The sequence below is a fragment of the Falco biarmicus genome, chromosome 4 (assembly GCF_023638135.1).
Source record: "Falco biarmicus isolate bFalBia1 chromosome 4, bFalBia1.pri, whole genome shotgun sequence".
Lineage (NCBI taxonomy): Eukaryota > Metazoa > Chordata > Aves > Falconiformes > Falconidae > Falco > Falco biarmicus.
The window spans coordinates 65,968,654-65,986,491 of NC_079291.1; the positions used below are offsets into that span (position 1 = coordinate 65,968,654).

General features: G+C 68.2%; 2 protein-coding genes across 6 annotated transcripts; both read right to left on the reverse strand.

Annotated features, from left to right (window-relative positions):
- Positions 1 to 232: 232 nt before the first annotated feature.
- LOC130149195 (GRAM domain-containing protein 2A-like) lies at positions 233 to 4,105 on the reverse strand. Of its 3 annotated transcripts, XM_056338547.1 has the most exons (10): positions 3,436 to 3,862; positions 3,150 to 3,234; positions 2,786 to 2,959; positions 2,590 to 2,688; positions 2,407 to 2,478; positions 2,253 to 2,303; positions 1,909 to 1,972; positions 1,526 to 1,606; positions 1,277 to 1,358; positions 241 to 1,017 (listed from the first exon to the last, which is right to left on the reverse strand). In XM_056338547.1, the coding sequence occupies exons 1-10, from the start codon at positions 3,537 to 3,539 to the stop codon at positions 906 to 908; spliced, it is 924 nt and encodes a 307-aa protein (XP_056194522.1). In that variant the 5' UTR covers positions 3,540 to 3,862; the 3' UTR covers positions 241 to 905. The 3 variants fall into 3 exon arrangements, 2 of the variants coding, with proteins under 2 accessions (XP_056194521.1, XP_056194522.1); XR_008821830.1 differs by having other exon boundaries at positions 964 to 1,017; positions 1,909 to 2,303; positions 3,436 to 4,105; XM_056338546.1 differs by having other exon boundaries at positions 233 to 1,358; positions 1,909 to 2,303; positions 3,436 to 4,105.
- Positions 4,106 to 7,516: 3,411 nt separating this feature from the next.
- MFSD12 (major facilitator superfamily domain containing 12) lies at positions 7,517 to 17,790 on the reverse strand. Of its 3 annotated transcripts, none has more exons than XM_056336870.1 (10): positions 17,357 to 17,790; positions 12,415 to 12,625; positions 11,375 to 11,498; positions 10,934 to 11,131; positions 10,623 to 10,715; positions 10,430 to 10,522; positions 9,511 to 9,681; positions 9,183 to 9,272; positions 8,674 to 8,804; positions 7,517 to 7,992 (listed from the first exon to the last, which is right to left on the reverse strand). In XM_056336870.1, the coding sequence occupies exons 1-10, from the start codon at positions 17,643 to 17,645 to the stop codon at positions 7,695 to 7,697; spliced, it is 1,698 nt and encodes a 565-aa protein (XP_056192845.1). In that variant the 5' UTR covers positions 17,646 to 17,790; the 3' UTR covers positions 7,517 to 7,694. The 3 variants fall into 3 exon arrangements, with proteins under 3 accessions (XP_056192845.1, XP_056192846.1, XP_056192847.1); XM_056336871.1 differs by lacking the exon at positions 17,357 to 17,790 and adding an exon at positions 13,493 to 13,776; XM_056336872.1 differs by having other exon boundaries at positions 7,750 to 7,992; positions 9,183 to 9,277.
- Between the last annotated feature and the right edge of the window lie 48 nt (positions 17,791 to 17,838).

Consider the following 17,838-nt stretch of genomic DNA (forward strand, 5'->3'; position numbering starts at 1 on the left):
GACCCTGCCTCTGGCAGGAAGGACCCATCCCGGAGAAAAAGTAGGGCAAGAGCTGGGGGCCCCGGCTGGGTAGGGGGCCCTGGGCCCCCCAGCTGTGCCCCCTCTTACCCCCTTCCCCTCTATTCCTGCTTGTCACCTGCAGCCAGAGCCCTGCATGCTGGGGGGCAGCGCAGGGTCTGTCCCTGCACCCTCCCGCTGCTGCCCCCCGCCCTCGCCACCCAAGGCATCGGCCACCGGTCCCCCAGCCCTGCTGGGGTGCTCCTGGGGAGTGTGGCAAGGGGATGCAGAGTGGGGGGCTGGTTGGTGCTCATCCTGGGGCTTCTGGCCTGGTGGGATGCTGCTCCACGCCGGCCACTCCAGCTCCCCCCACAAGTCTTGCCCTGGGGCGGGGAGCTCGCGGCCTCCCTCCACTTGTCCCAAGAAATAAGGCAGCCACTTGTCCTTGGGGAGGGGGCAACGTGGGCCACCCCTACCCCAGAGCACCCCCAGAGGGGGGGTTCACACCTTTATTGGTAGTCTGTCCCTTTGTCCCTGCCTTGCCCGGCACTGGGCCCACTGCTGCTTGCCACATCCCCTCGGTGGGAGGGCTGGGGACAGGGGTGATGGGCGCTGGACCCCAGCCAGACCCTGTGCACTTCTCTTTGCCCCCGGGGAGCTGCCTGGGTTCCTCCTGCTGCTGCTGCTCAGGGTGGGGAGACACGGGGGGAGCGAGGTGGAGACCCCAGCTGCCCCCCAAGAGGTGGAGGAAGCAGCTCCCGAGCCTGCGCCCCCCAGCTGGGGCCGAGGCCCTGGCGATGGCTGGGTCCTTGGTGTCCTCATCTTCGTACAAGATGCTGTCCTGGGGAGAGGTCAGGGCGCAGAGAGTCCCTGCTGTGCTGAGGACGGAGCATCCCCGGCTCCACCACTCACTGCTGCAAATGCTTGGGGTCTGGCCAAGCCCCCATGGACTCCAGCTGCTGCTCCAGCTCCACGATGCGCAGACCGAGGTACCCCGAGGACAACAGCAGGGCCACCATACTGGGAAACAGGCCAGCATCAGGCACAGGGGTCACCACTGGGCAGGGGGACAGGGCAGGAGCAACACCGCGGCCAGGCTGCCACGCACTCGCCTTGGGGACACAGTGGCTGGGCCAGCGCAGGTGCCCAAGGGGAAGTGGGGGACCCCCAGGCTGCCAGTGCTGCACTGGGGAGCCTGCCTGTGCCAGGGTGCAGCGGGGACAGGGACCTGGGGGTGTCTCGAAGCCCCGAGGGTTGTGAGCAGGCCCTGGGGACTCACAGCAGCAGGTAGATGAGGATGATGGTGTTGCGGGAGCTCAGCTGCGCAGTGATCCAGGCCCATAGCACAGTGTGGGATCCCCCTGCCGGGATGGGGCAGTGTCAGTGCCGGGGCTGCCGAGAGCACCCCCCCCCCCCCATCCCCGGTCAGCTCTGCCCAGTGCCAGGGTCAGCCCTGGGGTCGTGCCTGAGCAGCGTCCCCCTCCCCCGCCCCAGAGGCTGCGTGGCTTTGCCAAGGGCACCCACTCACTGCTGTTCAGAGCCAGCGCCGCCGCTTCTTCATCCTCCTCATCCTCCTCCTTCGCTTGCCTTGGCATCGGGATCAGCCCATCTGTGTGCAACCAGAAGACAACTGCTAAGTACCCCAGGACCAGGGAGTGGACTGGGGGGTCTTGGGGACCCAGTGGGGCACACTGGGCCACGAGGAGCTGATCCCGCGCTCCCCAGCACTGTGGGAGATGCTGTTTAGGCAGCCAAGGAATGCACGGTCCCTCCTGGACCATGTCTGCCCGGGGAGGGTGAGCAGAGCCAAGAGCTGTCAGCAGGGCAGAAACGCGGGTGAGGACACGTGTGCTTGCACGGGCAGGGCCGTGAGCACCCAGGGGGGGCATGGGCTGTGGGGTGGCCACTCACCTGGTAGATCCTGGAGGCTGTCGGGCTCCGGGGTGCTCTGCTCCAGGTCCGACTGGCTTGAGGTCTGACAGAGGACAAGACCTGGTGGTGGTGCACGTCCCCAGAGCACTCACCCCACAGCCATGGGGACACGGGTGGGACCCGATGGGACTCATGCCAGTCCCAAGGAGGAAACCTGAGGGTCCTGGGGTCTGGGCTGCCCTGGGCTGCGGCTTTTCAACTCCGTGTCTCCACTTAAAGCCTTTCCAGGTGGCAGGACCGCAACCACCCCCATCACAGCCCAGTGGGCTGGGGCTGCACCTCCCTCCGCTGAAACCCTCCTGCCCAGCATTTCCTGGCCTTACCCGAGACTTCCTAAGGACTTCCTTGTTGCTCAGAGAGTTCCAGCTCTTGTCCTGGACAAGGAGAGATGCAGTGGAGTGCGGGCCACCCCCACAGCCCCGCGACGGGATGACAGAGCCACCAGGTGCTTGGCCCCCGCTCTGGCACAGCACCTACCTGCAGGTGTTTGCAGACTGACTTGAGGACCTGGTACGTGGCTTCCCGCTGGCGCAGCAACACGAAGAGGAACTGTCAGGGAGCAGGGAAAGGGTTTGTGCCACAGCTGCTCCCTCGGCCCCAGCCCAGAGCCCGCCAGGACACCCCAAAGAGCCTCTGCACCGTCCCTGTCCCCACTCTCACCTTCTCCCCACTGGCTGTGCGGATGCTGAGCGCGTTGGGCACCAGGAGCGCTGTGTTGGCCTTCTTGAGGGTCGAGACGGAAGCGATGGGGACCACCACCTGTGCCGGGGTGGGGGGGGCAGGCAGTGTCACCTACCCCTGGCTGCTGCCTGTGCCCCTGCCGGCGCTGCTGGCCCCACACCCGTCCCCAGCCCACCTTGATGTCCTTGAGCAGGAGGCTGGCGTGGAAGCAGATGTGGTGGGAGGAGATGTAGAGGCGGCCGTGGTAGGGCACCTCTTTCTGCCAGGCGCAGGAGAAGCAGGCCAGCAGTGCCTCCCGCTCGGCGAGCTCCCCAAAGGCTTTGCGGTAGCCGGCGGCATGCTTGCTCAGCTGCAGGGGCGGCCAGGGCATGGGGCTGGCACGGCACGGGGCGCGGGGCAGAGCCCTGGCACCACCGGCGTCCCGCAGCCCCCTGCTCTGCTGCCACCTCTGCCGCAGAACTAGGAGGGGCCCTCCCTCAGCATCCCACTGGGACCACAGCGCTGGGGCTGGGGTCCCCCCCCAGTGCCCTGAGACTCACCAACGGGGACGGGTGTCCCTGCCTGCCCACGGCTGCCACAGCCGGCTCCGGCTCCTCGCAGAAGGGGGGGTCACAGGTTTTGGACCTGGTGGGAAGCAGCAGGCAGGGGTGAGCCGCGGGGCTGCCTGCGAGGCCGGCTGTGCGTGCACGTGGGTGCCGTGCCCTCTCCCCAGGGCGAGCGCACCCGGGGGGCACAGCCGGGCCCAGCTGGTGGGAGATGAGGGCTGGGGGGGGGTGGGGGGGGGGGGGGTGCAGGCTCGTGTCCCCAGCGAGGTGCATCAGCCACCTGGCGAGCGTGGGGTGCTCCAGCCGGGTGCCCGCGCTGCCCTCCTCCTCCAGGCTCTGCCAGCGCTTCTCCTCCAGCACCCGCCTTCCACTCCTCCCCGCCATGAGGGTCCCGTCCACACAGCTGGGGGAGAGGGGACAGGTCGGGGGAGACGGTCCCCAGGCTGCCTGTCCCTGCAGCACAGCAGCTCCCGCGGTGGTGCCACCAGCCAGTCCCACCAGGGGTGGGCATGGGGACAGCCAGGGGAGCAAAGCCCACCGGGTCACACCAGCCCTTCTCCCGACCCCCCGCAGCTGTCAGTGCACAGGGGTCCCCTCAACCGGCTGCTCTGCAGCCCCCCAGTGCCCCACATCGGCCCTCAGGGCACGCGTGGGGTACGCAGCGCCCCGTCACAGCATCTCTGCGGGGAGAGGCTCTGCCAGGCCCCCGCCTGCCCCTGCGCCTCAGTTTCCCCGGCCGCGGGCAGAGCCCGGCAGCCCGCAGGCAGCAGTGCCAGCAGCGGGGCAATGGTGAGTCCCTGCCCGCTGCCCCACGGCCCGAGGGAGCGGCACAATCCCCGTCCCAGCAGCCGGTTCTGGGAAAAGCCGCACCCGCCCGCGCAGCAACCGGCACTCGGGCCACAAACCCCGTGCCAGGGGCCACTGGGCCCCCAGCCCCCCGCCTTCACCCGGCCCTGGCGGGGGGCACAGCACGTGCCGGGGCAGATGCCTGGTCCCCCAGAGCAGCTGGGCCAGCTCTGCCCCCCACTCGTGAGTGGGGACCAGGGGGTGACACGTGGGTGGGGACCCCCGGGTCCCTCCGGGTGCTTGGAGCGAGGTGCGCGGCCAGGCTGGCTCCAGAGGGGACGCGGCTCCGCCGCCGGGGCCACCTGCGGGCAGCAGAGCCCCCGCACGGGGCAGCTCCTGCCCACCCCACATGGTACCTGGTGGGGGGCACAGCCGAGCCCTCCTGTCCCGTCCCGTCCCGTCCGGCGCGTGCAGTGGCCCCGCTCGTGTCCCACTCCCACTCCCGCTCCTGGCACCGTCCCTGGCCCACAGCTGCCTCCTCCTCCTCCCGCTGCCGAGGAAGGGCAGCAGGCGGGGCCGGGACCGGCGGCAGCAGGTTTGTAGGGAGGCGTCGGGGCAAATACCAGCCCAGGGTGGCTCGTGGGAGCCCGTGGCACCGAGCCCAGGGCGCTGGGGGGGGCTGCGAAGGGGTGAACAGGCGTCACCGCTGCCGCCACACACGGCTGGGGGGGCATGTGGCCCAACTGCCAGCGGGATGCAGGAAGCTGTCCCACCGCTGTGCCCACCTGTGCATCCCACCGCCGTGCCCTCCTGCGCATCCCACCGGGCCCGCACACCAGGGGGCCCCAGCCCAGGGAGGCCTTGGGGGGGACCGAGTGCCACTGGGGGTGACGTTGGCACCACCAGCCCACGCATCCCCCAGCTGCAGGAGCCCCGTGGGGCAGCCCGAGGGTGGCGAGGGGCCCTCGGCATCCTCACCCTGCAGCCGGGGGACTGCCCACCTCGGGGGAGGGGGTCCCTGGACACGGCCCTGTGCATCCTCTGGAGCGACGTGGTGCAGGACCCCGACCCGGGGGGCGGTTAAGACACCCCCAGGTGTGGCTGCGGTGGGCAGAGCTGCCTGCCTCGTGTCTGCTGCCTGCGCTGCCCTGAGCCGGGACGGTGCAACACCCGACCGAGCACCCAGCGGGTGACAACACGCTCCGCAGGCACCTCAGTGACCACAGCTCTCAGGGCTGGGGGGTGTTCAGCTGCCCCCAACAAGCTGCAGATGCATCCCCCTCCCAGAGCCGGAGCAGCACACCACGCACAGCATCGCCCGCCCAGTGCCTGCTCCCCACCTCCAGCCCCACGAGCAGAGGCTCCCTCGCGTCCCATCCCCTCCCCAGGCAGTCCTGTGGGGCACCCCCGGCCCCCCTGGGGGTGGGGTGGGGTGGGGGCGTCTCTGCTGCAGGACAGAAGGTGGCCCCCAGAGGCTGAGCCCCAGGCGTGGGCAGAGTGCTGAGAAAAGTGAGGAGGGGGCGAGACCCGGCTGGGGGTGCTGAGCAGCCGGTGGGGAGAGGCCTTCGCCCTGCCCGCAGGGTGCTGGAGCACGTGCCAAGGCCACCCAGCCCCGGCCCAGCCTTCACCCAGCTCAGCCCTTGCTCTCTGGACCGGAGCTGATAAAGTCTTTTCCCAAAACCCAGCGAGCCGCGAGGAACGGCCATAAACCCTGTGTACGGCCTGGCATGGGCCGAGCACGCAGCGTGGCGTGCCGCAGCCCCCGCAGCCCCCGCAGCCCAGCTCCGTCCCTCCCCACACTCCAGGCACCCCAGTGCTCCAGCTCTGTCCCTCCCCACACTCGGGGCACCCCAGTGCCCCCCAGCTCTGTCCCTCCCCACACTCGGGGCACCCCCACACTCCAGCTCCATCCTTCCCCACACTCTGGGCACACGCAGTGTCACCAGCTGTGCCACACAGCCCGCCCCACCCCCTCCTCACACGCACACGCAGCACAGAGAGCACCCCCCCTCCACCGACACGCACCCTGCTGCGCGTGCACGTGCAGTCTCACTCACACTCACACTCGGAGACCCCTCGCCCCAGCACCCACGCAGTACTCTCGCATGCCCACAACAGCACTGATGTGCCTGCAGCACATGCCTGCCCAGGTGTGTGTGTGCAGACATGCCACACGCATGCACCCCTGGCACACGCACCCCTGGCACACGCACACAGTGCCCCCAGCCCCAGCTCACCCCTGTCCCTGGTCCCCACGGCCTGACCCCAGCACGGCACCAGGTCAGGGGGCTCAGGAGGGTGAGGGGGCTGCAAGGTGGCACCAGGACACGCACAACCTCCTCCCTCCCCTCAGCAAGGTGGGGCTGAGCCATGCCACTCCACGGGGCTGGGCATCCCTCGGCCCTGGGCACCCCTCGGCCCTGGCACCCCACGGGGCTGGGCACGCCATGGGCCTGGGCACGCCATGGGCCTGGGCACCCCTCGGCCCTGGGCACCCCACAGGGCTGGGCACGCCATGGGCCTGGGCACGCCATGGGCCTGGGCACCCCACGGGGCTGGGCACCCCTCGGCCCTGGGCACCCCACAGGGCTGGGCACGCCATGGGCCTGGGCACGCCATGGGCCTGGGCACCCCTCGGCCCTGGGCACCCCTCGGCCCTGGGCACCCCACGGGGCTGGGCACCCCTCGGCCCTGGGCACCCCTCGGCCCTGGGCACCCCACGGGGCTGGGCACCCCTCGGCCCTGGGCACGCCATGGGCCTGGGCACGCCATGGGGCTAGGCACCTCAGGGCTGGGCACCCCTCGGCCCTGGGCACCCCACGGTGTTGGGCGCCCCTCGGCCCTGGGCACCCCTCCGTGAGGCCGGGCCGGTTTCTCCGCTCCGGCTGCCTAAGGGTCGAGGAAGGTGCCGACAGCAGCGACCACCCGTCCCCGGGTGACACAGGGTGCCCCGGGCCCCTCGACAGCCAGCGGGCAGGGACCCCGAGAGCCTGCCGCACCGCCGGCCCCGGGTAGGCCGCAGCGGGGCCGCGCCGCCATAGCTGCCCGGGGGCGGCCGGCGGCAGCGAATGCACCGGTGCGCCAGAGCCGGCCGCTAACCCGCCCGCGGGCCGGGCTCCTTCGCCGGTACCGGGAGCGGCGGGGGCTGAGCGGCCCGGCCCCGCGGGGGGCGCCAGCGCTGCGCTCCCACCCCGCGCAGCTGGAGGGGGGGCGCTCGGCCGTGAGCGCGGCCCGGCCGCCCCGGCCCCGCGGAGGCGCGCAGAGCCCCCATTGGCTGCCCTGCCCCGGGAGGCGGGACACCCGCACCGGACCAATCACTGGGCTCCAGCGCGGCTGCGCGGCGGCCATTTTGTTTGCGGGCGCAGCCGCCATCGTTGTTGAGGGCGGCCATCTTGCGGGGCTGCCTGCCTCCTGCCGCAGGACCCCCGCCAATTCCCCGGTGCTGGGGCCTGCCTCTGCCCGAGGGAGCACGGGGCAGCCCCCAGGCGCCCTTGTGCACGCCCCAAGCCGCCCGCCCCCAAGCAGAGCCCGGGCCCTGGGTGCGGAGGGAAGACACTGAGGGTGTTTATCCACGGTTAGAGGTGCTTAGTTGTTGTGGTTTTTTTTTTTTTCCTCTCCTTTTCTCCTCCTTTAAAAAGTGCTATTTGTACATACTGACCTTAAAAAAGCAGGTTAAGGCCGCGGGCCGGGCGCCCGCCCCCCCCTCCCCGTGCTGGGGCTGGCCCCTGCCACCCGGCCCAGGGCCTTCTAGTGTTACACGTGTGCGAGCACAGGGCGACATCCTTCACATGTCCCCGGGCAGGGCGCGGGGCTGGGGGGCCACAGTCCAGTGCAAAGTGCCGGGGAGACGGGGCAGGGGGCCAGCCGCAGAGCCCAGCGCCATCCGCTGCGGCAGGGTCCCCCCGGGCAGAGCTGGGCAGCCTGGGCACCGCGGGGGCCGAGGACAGGGGTCCTGCTCAGTTGATGGTGCTGCTCTGGCTCCTTCCCTCCGTACTCTCCATCCCGCCGTAGGGGGTCCCCGCTCCGCTCAGCCCCTGCAGGCAGGCAGCATCTGTGGGGACAGGAGGGAAGGGACACGTTAAGAGCCGTTGCAGCTGCTGGTGACCCCCATGTGCTGGCCTGGACCTTCAGGACTCTCTTGCCACTGCACTGGCACGAGGGGCCCTGCCTAGCACGTCCCCAGGCTGGCACAGGGGGGTCCGTCCTCTGCCCCCACGCCAGAGCAATCCGCAGGCACCCAGCAGGGCAGAGGCAGCTGCTGAGCGGGCACTGGTGCCCAGGTCCTCAGCCCGGCAAGGGGCACCCCAGCCCCTACCCCAACATTTGGCTACCAGCCACAGAGCAGCTCCCGCCACCCCCTGCTGACCCAAGGGATGCCAGGGTCAGCGTGGCCATCGCAAGGCCAGGCAGGGATGGATCCTGCCCTCCCGGGGGGCACAGCAAGCAGGCACAGCCCCCAGCTCCGGGGCCACGAGCGGCAGAAGCAGGATGGTGGCCTTGCCCCATGTGCCTACCATGAGGGTCCCCCGCTGCAGGCAGGGCCACGCGCATCCCCACAGCCAGCCCTGCCACAGCACCGCACCTCTCACCAGGACGGGGCTCCCACCACCTCCCCGCAGCCAGGGCCATCTGGAAAACCACTTCCACTTTAGCCCAGGCTGGTAGAGGACACAGGGCTCCCAGTGCCCCCAGCCACATGCCTGCCCTCCACCATGCCCCCAGCCCCACTCACGGTAGCGGATACGGATGGGCCAGACCATGATGCAGCACAGAGAGGCGATGGCGACGATGGCAATGCCTCCGGTGACCAACACCATCACCCAGTGGTAGAAGCTGACGCAGGCAGGGCAGCAGAGCTCGGTCCTGCGGGGAGAGGGCAGGGACGTGGCTGGGTGGCCAGGACCGGAGCCCAGCTCCGTGCTGCCCAAGCGCCCTGGGGCTGCTGACAGTGCTCTCATGTCCTCGGTGTCGGGACTGGTTCACACTGGAACGTGAGGGAAAGACCCAGGGCATGGGGAGCGGGCAGCACCCTGGACACCGAAATCCCCAGCCCCTTTGTGCGTCCCAGAGATGTAGCCCCTGTCTAGGGCCAGAGGAGAAGCTGAAGAAGGATTTAAGACAAATCAGGGCCGGTTTCCACTTGTGCCTCTCACTCCAAACCGGGGCTATCAGCTGCCTGGCCTCCGGGTGATGTGGCTGGAGCTGCCACCGGGAGGGCTCCCGCCTCGCAGGGATGCTTACGGGCACGGGTGCAGGTTCTGGATCACCATCACGGCCAGGCCGTTGGCCATCTTGTCGGTGAAGCTCATGGCGCCATAGACGAAGGCGCCGCTGTGCTGGGAAGGGAGAGGAAAGCTGACGGCAGCCGCCGAGGCCAGCCCTGCCACCAGCCCATGCTGGCAGCGAGAGCCTTGTGCCCTCTCATGGGCACAGCCCATACTACAGCAGAGCCCGGCACAGGGGACGGGGCTGCCCGCACCCCCGGGCACAGCCCCCTCGCGGGGGTCTCCGTTCCCCGCTCCCCTGCCGGTGACACCCTGGGCCATCCCGGCTGGGAAGGCTGACCTACCGTGTTGGTGCCGATGAGGTCTGCTGTCATGGAGAGGGAGGTGACCAGGATAGTGGCGGAACCAGCCCCGAGCAGCGCGGCCGCCCCGTAGATCTCCGCTCCCATCTGCCTGGCCAGAGTCACCCAGGAGGCGAAGGCCAAGATCACCAGGATGCCCACGAAGTACGTCAGCTGCTCCGGGCCAGCACGGGGGCAGGCAGGGGGAGAAGGGAGAGCTCAGCGCCCGGCTCCGACGCACAGCAAGGCAGGGCTGACTGGGGCGGGGGGCACGGGGACCAGCTGCTGCCTAGGACCCGCGGGGGACAGCCCCGGCTCCCTCCCAGCCGGCTTTAAACAAGGAGCCCCCAACCAGCAAGGGCCAGACTGTTTCCCAGCGCTGGCCGCAGCCGAAGAGCCGAGCCCGCTAAATTACTCCACTCCCCTTTAACGCAACGCCTGCGCAGGGCACCGGGACCCCCCGACCGGCAGGAGAGGTGGGGGCTTGCTGGGGAACGGGGCTTGCTGCAGCGAGGAGGGGGATGCACTGGAGGGGCAGCCCCCTCCTGCTGGCACTGCAGACCCCCCTGCCTGCCCAGGGTGGCTCAGCCAAACCCCCCCTCCGCCTCTCATGGGCACCATGGAGCTCCCCCAGCCCAGTCAGGGCTGCACAGGGCAGGGTGACTCTGGACCAGCATCGCTCTCCTCAGCCTCAGAGGTGTGCAGGATAGGTCCATGTCCCCTCACCCTGCCCGCCCACCCACATTGTCCCAGCAGGACCCACGCTGCAGTAGGGGGTTGCTTGCAGAGGATGCACGAGGGGTCCCTGCTCTCCAGCCACGCTCAGGTGTGCTGAGTGCTCTGCTCACTTGTGTGGTCAGGATACGGCCCCCGGGCACCTCCTTGGGTCCAACTCAAACCTCAACAGCCCCCCAGGACTCACATTTCGACCCAGCCACTTATTCACAGGCTTCATAAGGAAGGAAGAGAGGAAGCCACTGATGTACATCACCAGGGGGATGGTGGCGATGTATTTCTGCAAGAGACGAGGACGGGGAAATGAGCTCCAGACCGCCAGCACGGGGCCCCTGCCCACGCAACCCCGACGGGCGGGCAGGGACCTGCCCTGCGCCCACCTTGGGCAGCAGCAGCGAGTTGGTCAGGTACATGGCGATGTAGGTCTGGGACAGGTTGACGATGAGCCGGGTGGACATGTAGAGCACCGCCACCTGCGAGGGGACAGAACCGGGCAGCACCGCTCAAACCGTGCAAGCCGGAGGTGGGGAAGGTCCTTCCGCCCCCGACCCCTGTCATGGCACAGATGCCCACCGAGGAGGGGGGCAGCCCCCCTGCCGTGGTAGGCGGGCGCCCAGTACAACCCACTTCTCTGTCCTCCCCCACACCAGGGGCACGTCCCCGCGGCGGAGGATGCCCGCGGCAGCCGTACCTGGTAGAAGGCAGGCTCCAGCAGCCAGTCTTTCCAGATGAGCAGCGGGTGCGTGGAGCTCGCAGACTCCTTCTGCAGCAGCGGCGTGCTCTCGTCCAGCTGGGGCGGCGAGCCCGGTGGGTACGGCTTCTCTTTGGTGCCCAGGTGGAAGATGAGGGAGAACACGGCTCCCAGCCCCACCACAATGAGGGACAGGTTCTGGGTGAGGCAGAGGGAGTGAGCACAGGGTGACCCCCCTCTGCCCGCCCATCAGCCACCCCCCAAAAGGCTGGTGGATAAAGAGGGGTGCCCAAAAACCCAGGGAGAGCTCAGGGCAGCCCCTGCCCAGCAGCAGGTGGGATTTCAGGGCACTGCTGTTTCCCTCCCTCTGGTACCTCCCCAGCTGAAGCCACATCCCACCCAAGGAGGAGAGGACCCCAGGGACTGAGCACTGCCACTTACCCGGAATATAGGGACATCCTGGATGCCGAGGTGCTCTGTGCGGTCAGGCTGGTCTACCTGGAAGTTCAGCAGAAGCCAGGCCAGGCCGTACACAGTGATATTGGCCATGACAGTAAAGGCATACCTGAGAGGAGACAGCACCTCAGGGTGATGCAGAGGGACGAGCACAGCTCCAGGCACAGCAGGGAAACCTCGACCAGAGGTGCCCTCCAAGCCAAGCACGCTACAGCCAGCTTTGCACCCCAGTGTCACTGCTGAGGTGACACTTCCAGGAGTAGGCAGCATCTCACCAGGCATTAGCCTTACTGGCGCACCCCCCAGCGTGCCCAGTCCAAATGTCAGGGCATGGCTGGGAGGAAACCAAGATCCCTCTGGGTCAGCCTGTCCACCCCCCAGCCACAGCTCACATCTGCTCCAAGGATGCCCCAAGCTGCCTGAGCCGGTGTCCCCAGAGCCGGACCTCTGTGCCCCCAGGGTTACTCCGGCGCTGCCCCACATCCCCCCTGCCTGGCTGCGCTGCCGTCAGGGAGGGAACTTCCTCCCACCGGGGCAGGTAAGGCAGCCCGGCTCCATCTGATAACGCTCCTTCCCACAGCCTGATCCTGCCAGATAAGCGGAGCCACCCCTGCCTACGGGACCGCCCGCACGGGACCCTGCCCAGCTCTCCCCACAGGTATCCGGGGGGTCTGCTCCTCCCTGGTGAGCATCACCCTCCAGTCCCGAAGGAGACATGCCCCCAGCTCAGGGAAGCGTCCCACGGGCTGCACCACCAGCATCCCTGGCATCAAGACATTCCCTCCTGGCACCAAAGGGTCTGGGCCACCAACCCAAAAGACCAGGGTCACTTGGTCACATCCTGCAGGACACCCACATGGCCCAGTCCTCGTCCTGCCTTACCGAGGGCTCCGGTGCACCATGGCACCCATGGGACTTCAGACCCATGGCACCCAGGGGACCTCCTGTCACACAAGCGATGCAATCTGGTGCAGGCAGGGCTGCTCCCCGGGGGTCAGGGGACACCCAGGTCTGGCTGTGCTCACCTGAAAGCTGTGAGCTCCACCTTCTCATGGTCACTGGTCACCAGCTCGGGGATGAGGGACAGGTGGGAGATCTGTGTGGCCGCCCAGCCGAACTGGAAGATGATGATGAAAGGGAGGTAGTAGATGAAGGCTGCCCACTGTGGCGTGTTCTCCTTGCAACCCAGGCAGGGGTTGAAGATGAAGGGGAAGGACACGAGGACACAGGTAGTGCCTGGGAAGAGAACGGAGCAGTGAGAAGCTGTAAGTCCTGTTTCCCAGGGACCCAACAGCCCCAGCCGGCTCACAGATGGATGGATGGACACAGGACAGGTTCTGCCCCACGGGGCTGGGGAGGAGGGGTGGGCCCCTTCCCCATGTCAGGCGAGACACATGGAGCCCCAGACCCCCCCCCCCCCTGTCCTGTACAGGTTGATGACCACCTCGCACCCAGCAGTGAGACAGGCAGACACTTGCCAGCAGATTTCTCCCCAGTCTCCCATCTCCCCAGCACCACCTCGCACCCACTCTGCCCCCCTCAAGACACCAGAGGACAGACCCTCACGCTGTCACGACACGCAGCCGCGAAGCGCTTCTCGCCCTGTCTCCAACACGCAGATAAGCAGCCCCAAGGACACGCATCGTCCCACTGCCTGCCCGAGGGTGATAAGGCACCCGAGGGCCAGGAGGGCTCTGGGCTCTCCCACGGGCACGTGGCCAGCCCATCCGTCCCTTGTCCCTTCTCCCGTGGGGCTAGCCGAGGGAGCCGTGCCCCCTCCCTGCTCGCAGAGGTCATCCGCAGAGCGATGGCCAGGGACGCCCCCGGTGCGATGGGGGGGACACAGGAGCAGATCTGCCCCCCAGCCAGGCTCTGAGCCGCAGGAAGGTCCCCGCTGAGTCAGGGACAGCAGAGCCAGGCGCCTCCCTCCGCCGCAGCCTAAGCGTGGGGACGCCTGCGTGGAGCAGGCAGGGACAGGCTGGCTTCTCCCTGCCCTTTTACAAGGTTATGGAGCAAATCTGCTGAGATGCTCTGCTGGTCCTGAGGCCCAGGTGCTGACGTGGAGATGGCCACGTACCCTGTCCTGCGTGTCCCCAGCCTCACCGGGTGCTGCTGAAGAGCCGTGGGAACCTGTTCCTATAGCTGAGGGGAACCTGCAGCCAGTTTGCCAGGTCCCCAAGGTCCCCTCTCCAGGAGACTTTGCAAGATCCTCCTCCTCACGAGTGACTTCTCCTTCTCTCGCCCATGAACTGCAATTCCTCCTCCTCGTCACTTCCATGTGACACAGCTATCCCAGCTGCCACAGGGCTGGGACAAAGTGGGTCTCCCTGTGCCAAGGGCAGGCAGCGAGAATCCCAGCCTGGGTCGGATCCATCCTGAGCAAGGACCCCGGCAGGGTGCTGTGTGCTGCCCCGCACCGGCTTGCAGCCAGCTCTGGGGTGCTCCAGGAGCTCCCTGAAGGGCAGGGAACTCGGGCACAGCACAGTGTCTCTGCCCTAGACAAGCCACCAGGATGGGAAGGGTCCAGGAAGGTCCAAATGAGACCAAGACCTCCTTGGTTCCCTGTTACAGGGCCGCTGGTTTCAACTAAGCCTTGTCTGGAGGTCATTAGTGGAGGGTCTGTCCCCTCCCTGGTCCCAGGCACTTGCCCGCATCCCAGGGGGGCGCTGGGGCAGGAGCTGCGCTGCTGCCACCTGCACGTCCACCCCTGCGCCCACCCCCGAGCCATCCATCGCCACCATCGCACACACGGGAGACTCCTGTCCCTCCCTCCTTGTCACAGCCCTGGGGACAAGCAATGCCCACCGCCAGGGCCGCCCGCACGGGGCTGCGAGCTGCACCCCGACACCCACACAGCCCCGGGTCTGCCCAAGCTGACACGGCCTCACCGTGAGCTAGAGGGGGGGGGGGCTGGGGGTCCCCACACTCCCAAGCAGGGCCATGGGAGCCTCCCAGAACCACCCTGCACATCCCCACGGCGCAGCAGAGCTCCGGGCTCTCATCTACCTGCCACGCGGGGCAGGATCACGGGGATGCCAGGCTGTGCGGCACAGGTGCCCCAGGCAAGGAATTTGGGATAGCACTGCCAGACCGGCGGCACAGACACTCATCCTTCCCAGGGTGCTGAGGCACGATGCTGCCCCAAAGGGGCTGACGAACAGGCGGGACAGCGTGTGGGGCGAGCCAGCCAGGACCGCCGGCAGCCCAGCGCCGTGGTGGGGAGATGCCACCGATAGCAACTCGTGGTATCTCCCGCCCCCCCGCCCCCGCCGCCACCCCAAGGCTGTGGTTTCACAACGTTTCCTCTGATCTAAGCACGGGTTGCCACCAAATGAGCTGTCCCCCCCCCACATGAAGCATCTCGCCGCAGCGTGACCAAGCGAGAACGGCACCGGCGCAGCCGGTTCCAACGGGTTTGCTGGCCCCGCTCGGTCACACCGCAGTCAGCCGAGGCAGGCGGTGGGGTGGCCCCCAGCTTCTAGGAATGACCCACACTCCAGCCAGGGGGACAGCCCCCTCCCCGTGCTTCCAGCCTCCCCCCAGAGCAGACGGGGTGTGCGGGGTGCTGTGCTCCCCGCAGCCGTGATTCAGGACTTCCCCTTCGGTGCACGCCAGGCAGCACCCAGCTGGAGGGGACCTGCTGGGGACGGGGGAAGCACAGCTCTGGCCACTTCCCTAAATCTAGGGTGCAAATCTAGCTGACAGGGTGGCAGGGGGTGAAACTGGCCCCCCCAGCCCCCTCCGTGACTGGCCAAGCAAAGCTCCGGGAGATCAGCCACCTTATCAGGCTCTTGTTGGGTTGCACAAAGCGGTTGGCCGAGATAAATTTGGGATCGAGATTAGAGCAGCCACGCTCCAACCGTCCTCTCTCCGCGTGGGTCCACTCAGGGCGAGCTGGCACTTGGGTGTTAGTGTGCCACCGTTACCGGGAGGAAACATCGTGGGTCTTTAGCTCTGCCTGTCGATAGATGTTTCCTCCCAGTAACTGTCCCAGTTCCCCATCACCAGCTCAGCAGGGATGGGGCCGGCTCACGGCACAGAGGACCTTTCTCCAGGTCACACTGTCCCTTCAGAGAGGGACCCCGACCCAGGAGCCCTCACCAGCCCCATTGCATTTTCTGACCCCAGGGTACGATGCAAGAAGCCAAGCCGGTGCCTCGGCCGTGTCCCTTGGGACCCTCACCCAGCAGGTGCCTCTGCTGCAGCTGGGAGCACGTGTGGGGTGCCCAGCCCCAGCGCAGCCAAGGGCCCCACTCCCTTGGTCACCCATGGGGACAACAGAGGCCTGTCTGGCCACAGGCAAGTCCCTGGTAAACCCTTGGGAACACGGGAAAGTGCGGATTTTACTGTTAAGTCTCATTTTTGCTGTAGCGTTGAGTAGCTAAGCACACAGCTCTCACCCCCGACGCGGTGCCACCGGCACCCAGGGACACCCTGCAGCCACCCGCCACCATGTGGGTATGGCCCAAGGGACAGCGGGGGTCCCTGGGATGTGAGCACCCAGGCAGCACCCACCGCTGCAGCACGGGCCTCTGGGATGGGGACACAGTGACCAGCCAGGACAGGGAAACTGCCAGAAAACCTCCCCATCCACGGTCAGCCACCTGTGCCTGGGGGATCCTGGAACACCCTGCTGTCCCCTACACATGGGGCACCCCGGTCACCACCTCACTGCTGTGGTGGATGGCACGGGGCACCCCAGAAAGGCACCCCCAAGTCCGCCTCCCTCCACACAGGGCCACCCTGGTTCCCTCCCCCCCAGGGCATCCCCAGGGCTGGACCTCCACCCCAGAAAGGCACCCCCGAGGTTGACCCCTCCTCACCCAGAGCACCACAGAAAGGCACCCTGGGGCTGATCCTGTACCCCAGAAACGTTCCTCTGGGGCCACCCATCTCCACCCAGGGCGCCCTGGATAGGCAACCTCAGTTCTCCCCACGGAGGGTACCCCAGAAAGGCTCCCCCAGGGCCATCCCTCTCCACCCAGGGCACGCCAGAAAGGTGCCCCCAAGGGTGACCCCCCTCACTCAGGAAACCCCAGAAAGGCACCTCCTCCACTCAGGGCATCCCCAAAATGCACCCTTGGCCCCATTACCCCCCCCAGCGCACCCCAGAAAGGCACCCTGGGGCTATTCCTTTCCACTCAGAGCACCCCAGAAAGGCACCCCCCCCACACTCAGGGCATCTCAGAGGGGCACCCTTGGCCTCATCACCCTCCCAGGGCACCCCAGAAAGGCACCTCCTCTACTCAGAGCACCCCAGAAAGGCACTCTCAGCCCCGTCATCCCCCCGGGCACCCCAGAAAGGCACCCTGGGGCTATTCCTTTCCACTCAGAGCACCCTTTCTAGGCACCCTCAGGCCCCGTCACCCCTGCCCCGGACACCCCAGAAAGGCACCCCCCTCCACTCAGGGCATCTCGGAGAGGCACCCTTGGCCCCCTCACCCTCCCAGGGCACCCCAGAAAGGCACCTCCTCTACTCAGGGCATCCCCAAAAGACACCCTTAGCCCCATTACCCCGCCCAGGGCACCCCAGAAAGGCACCCTGGGGCTATTCCTTTCCACTCAGAGCACCCTTTCTAGGCACCCTCAGGCCCCGTCACCCCTGCCCCGGACACCCCAGAAAGGCACCCCCTCCACTCAGGGCATCTCGGAGAGGCACCTTTGCCCCTGTCACCCCCACAGGGCACCCCAGAAAGGCTCCCCAGGGCAGATCCTGCACCCCAGAAAGGCACAGCCTCCACTCAGAGCACCCCAGAAAGGCACCCTCGGCCCTGTCATCCCCCCGGGCACCCCAGAAAGAGACCCCCTCCACTCAGGGCATCTCGGAGAGGCCCCCCGGCCCTGTCACCCCCCCACGGCACCCCAGAAAGGCTCCCCGGGCAGCGCCCACCCCCACCCCCGCCTCCCCCCGGCAGAGCCTCCCCAAGAGCCCCCCGCTCCCAGCCCCCCACCCCCGGCAGCACCCACCGGCCAGGTGCCAGGACTTCCTCCGGCCGTAGCGGCCGCAGCCGGCGGAGCGGTCGGTCTCGTAGCCGAGCAGCGGCGTGCAGAGCCCGTCGGCCGCCTGCCCCGCCAGCAGCAGCGCGCCGGCCAGGCGGTGCCCGTAGCCCAGCACGGCGTGCAGGTACAGCAGCAGGTAGGTGAACCACAGCGAGGCGCACAGGTCGTTCAGGAAGTGCCCGGCCGCGAAGCTCAGCCGCGCCCGCAGGGACAGCCCCGCTCCGCCGGCCGCGGCCCCCGCCGGGGGCTCCGCCATGCCGCGCCCGGCCCGCACCGCACGGCTGGGCACGGCTCGGCTCGGTCCGGCACGGCCCGCACCGCCGGCTGGGCTCGGGGCTCGGCTGGGTTCGGCTGGGCTCGGCTGGGGTCCGGCACCGCTCGGCCCGCACCGCTCGGCTGGGCTCGGCTGGGTCCGGCACCGCTCGGCCCGCACCGCCCGGCTGGGCTCG

Coding starts and splice junctions, on each gene's coding strand:
- LOC130149195 (XM_056338546.1), bottom strand. CDS start 3,539: ATGGCGGGGAGGAGTGGAAGGCGGGTGCTGGAGGAGAAGCGCTGGCAG. Junction 2,960..3,149: donor AGGGACACCCGTCCCCGTTG/GTGAGTCTCAGG, acceptor CCGCCCCTGCAG/CTGAGCAAGCATGCCGCCGG. Junction 2,304..2,406: donor CAGTCTGCAAACACCTGCAG/GTAGGTGCTGTG, acceptor CTCCTTGTCCAG/GACAAGAGCTGGAACTCTCT.
- MFSD12 (XM_056336870.1), bottom strand. CDS start 17,645: ATGGCGGAGCCCCCGGCGGGGGCCGCGGCCGGCGGAGCGGGGCTGTCC. Junction 11,499..12,414: donor GTGGAGCTCACAGCTTTCAG/GTGAGCACAGCC, acceptor GTCTCCTCTCAG/GTATGCCTTTACTGTCATGG. Junction 9,682..10,429: donor ATAAGTGGCTGGGTCGAAAT/GTGAGTCCTGGG, acceptor GGCCCGGAGCAG/CTGACGTACTTCGTGGGCAT.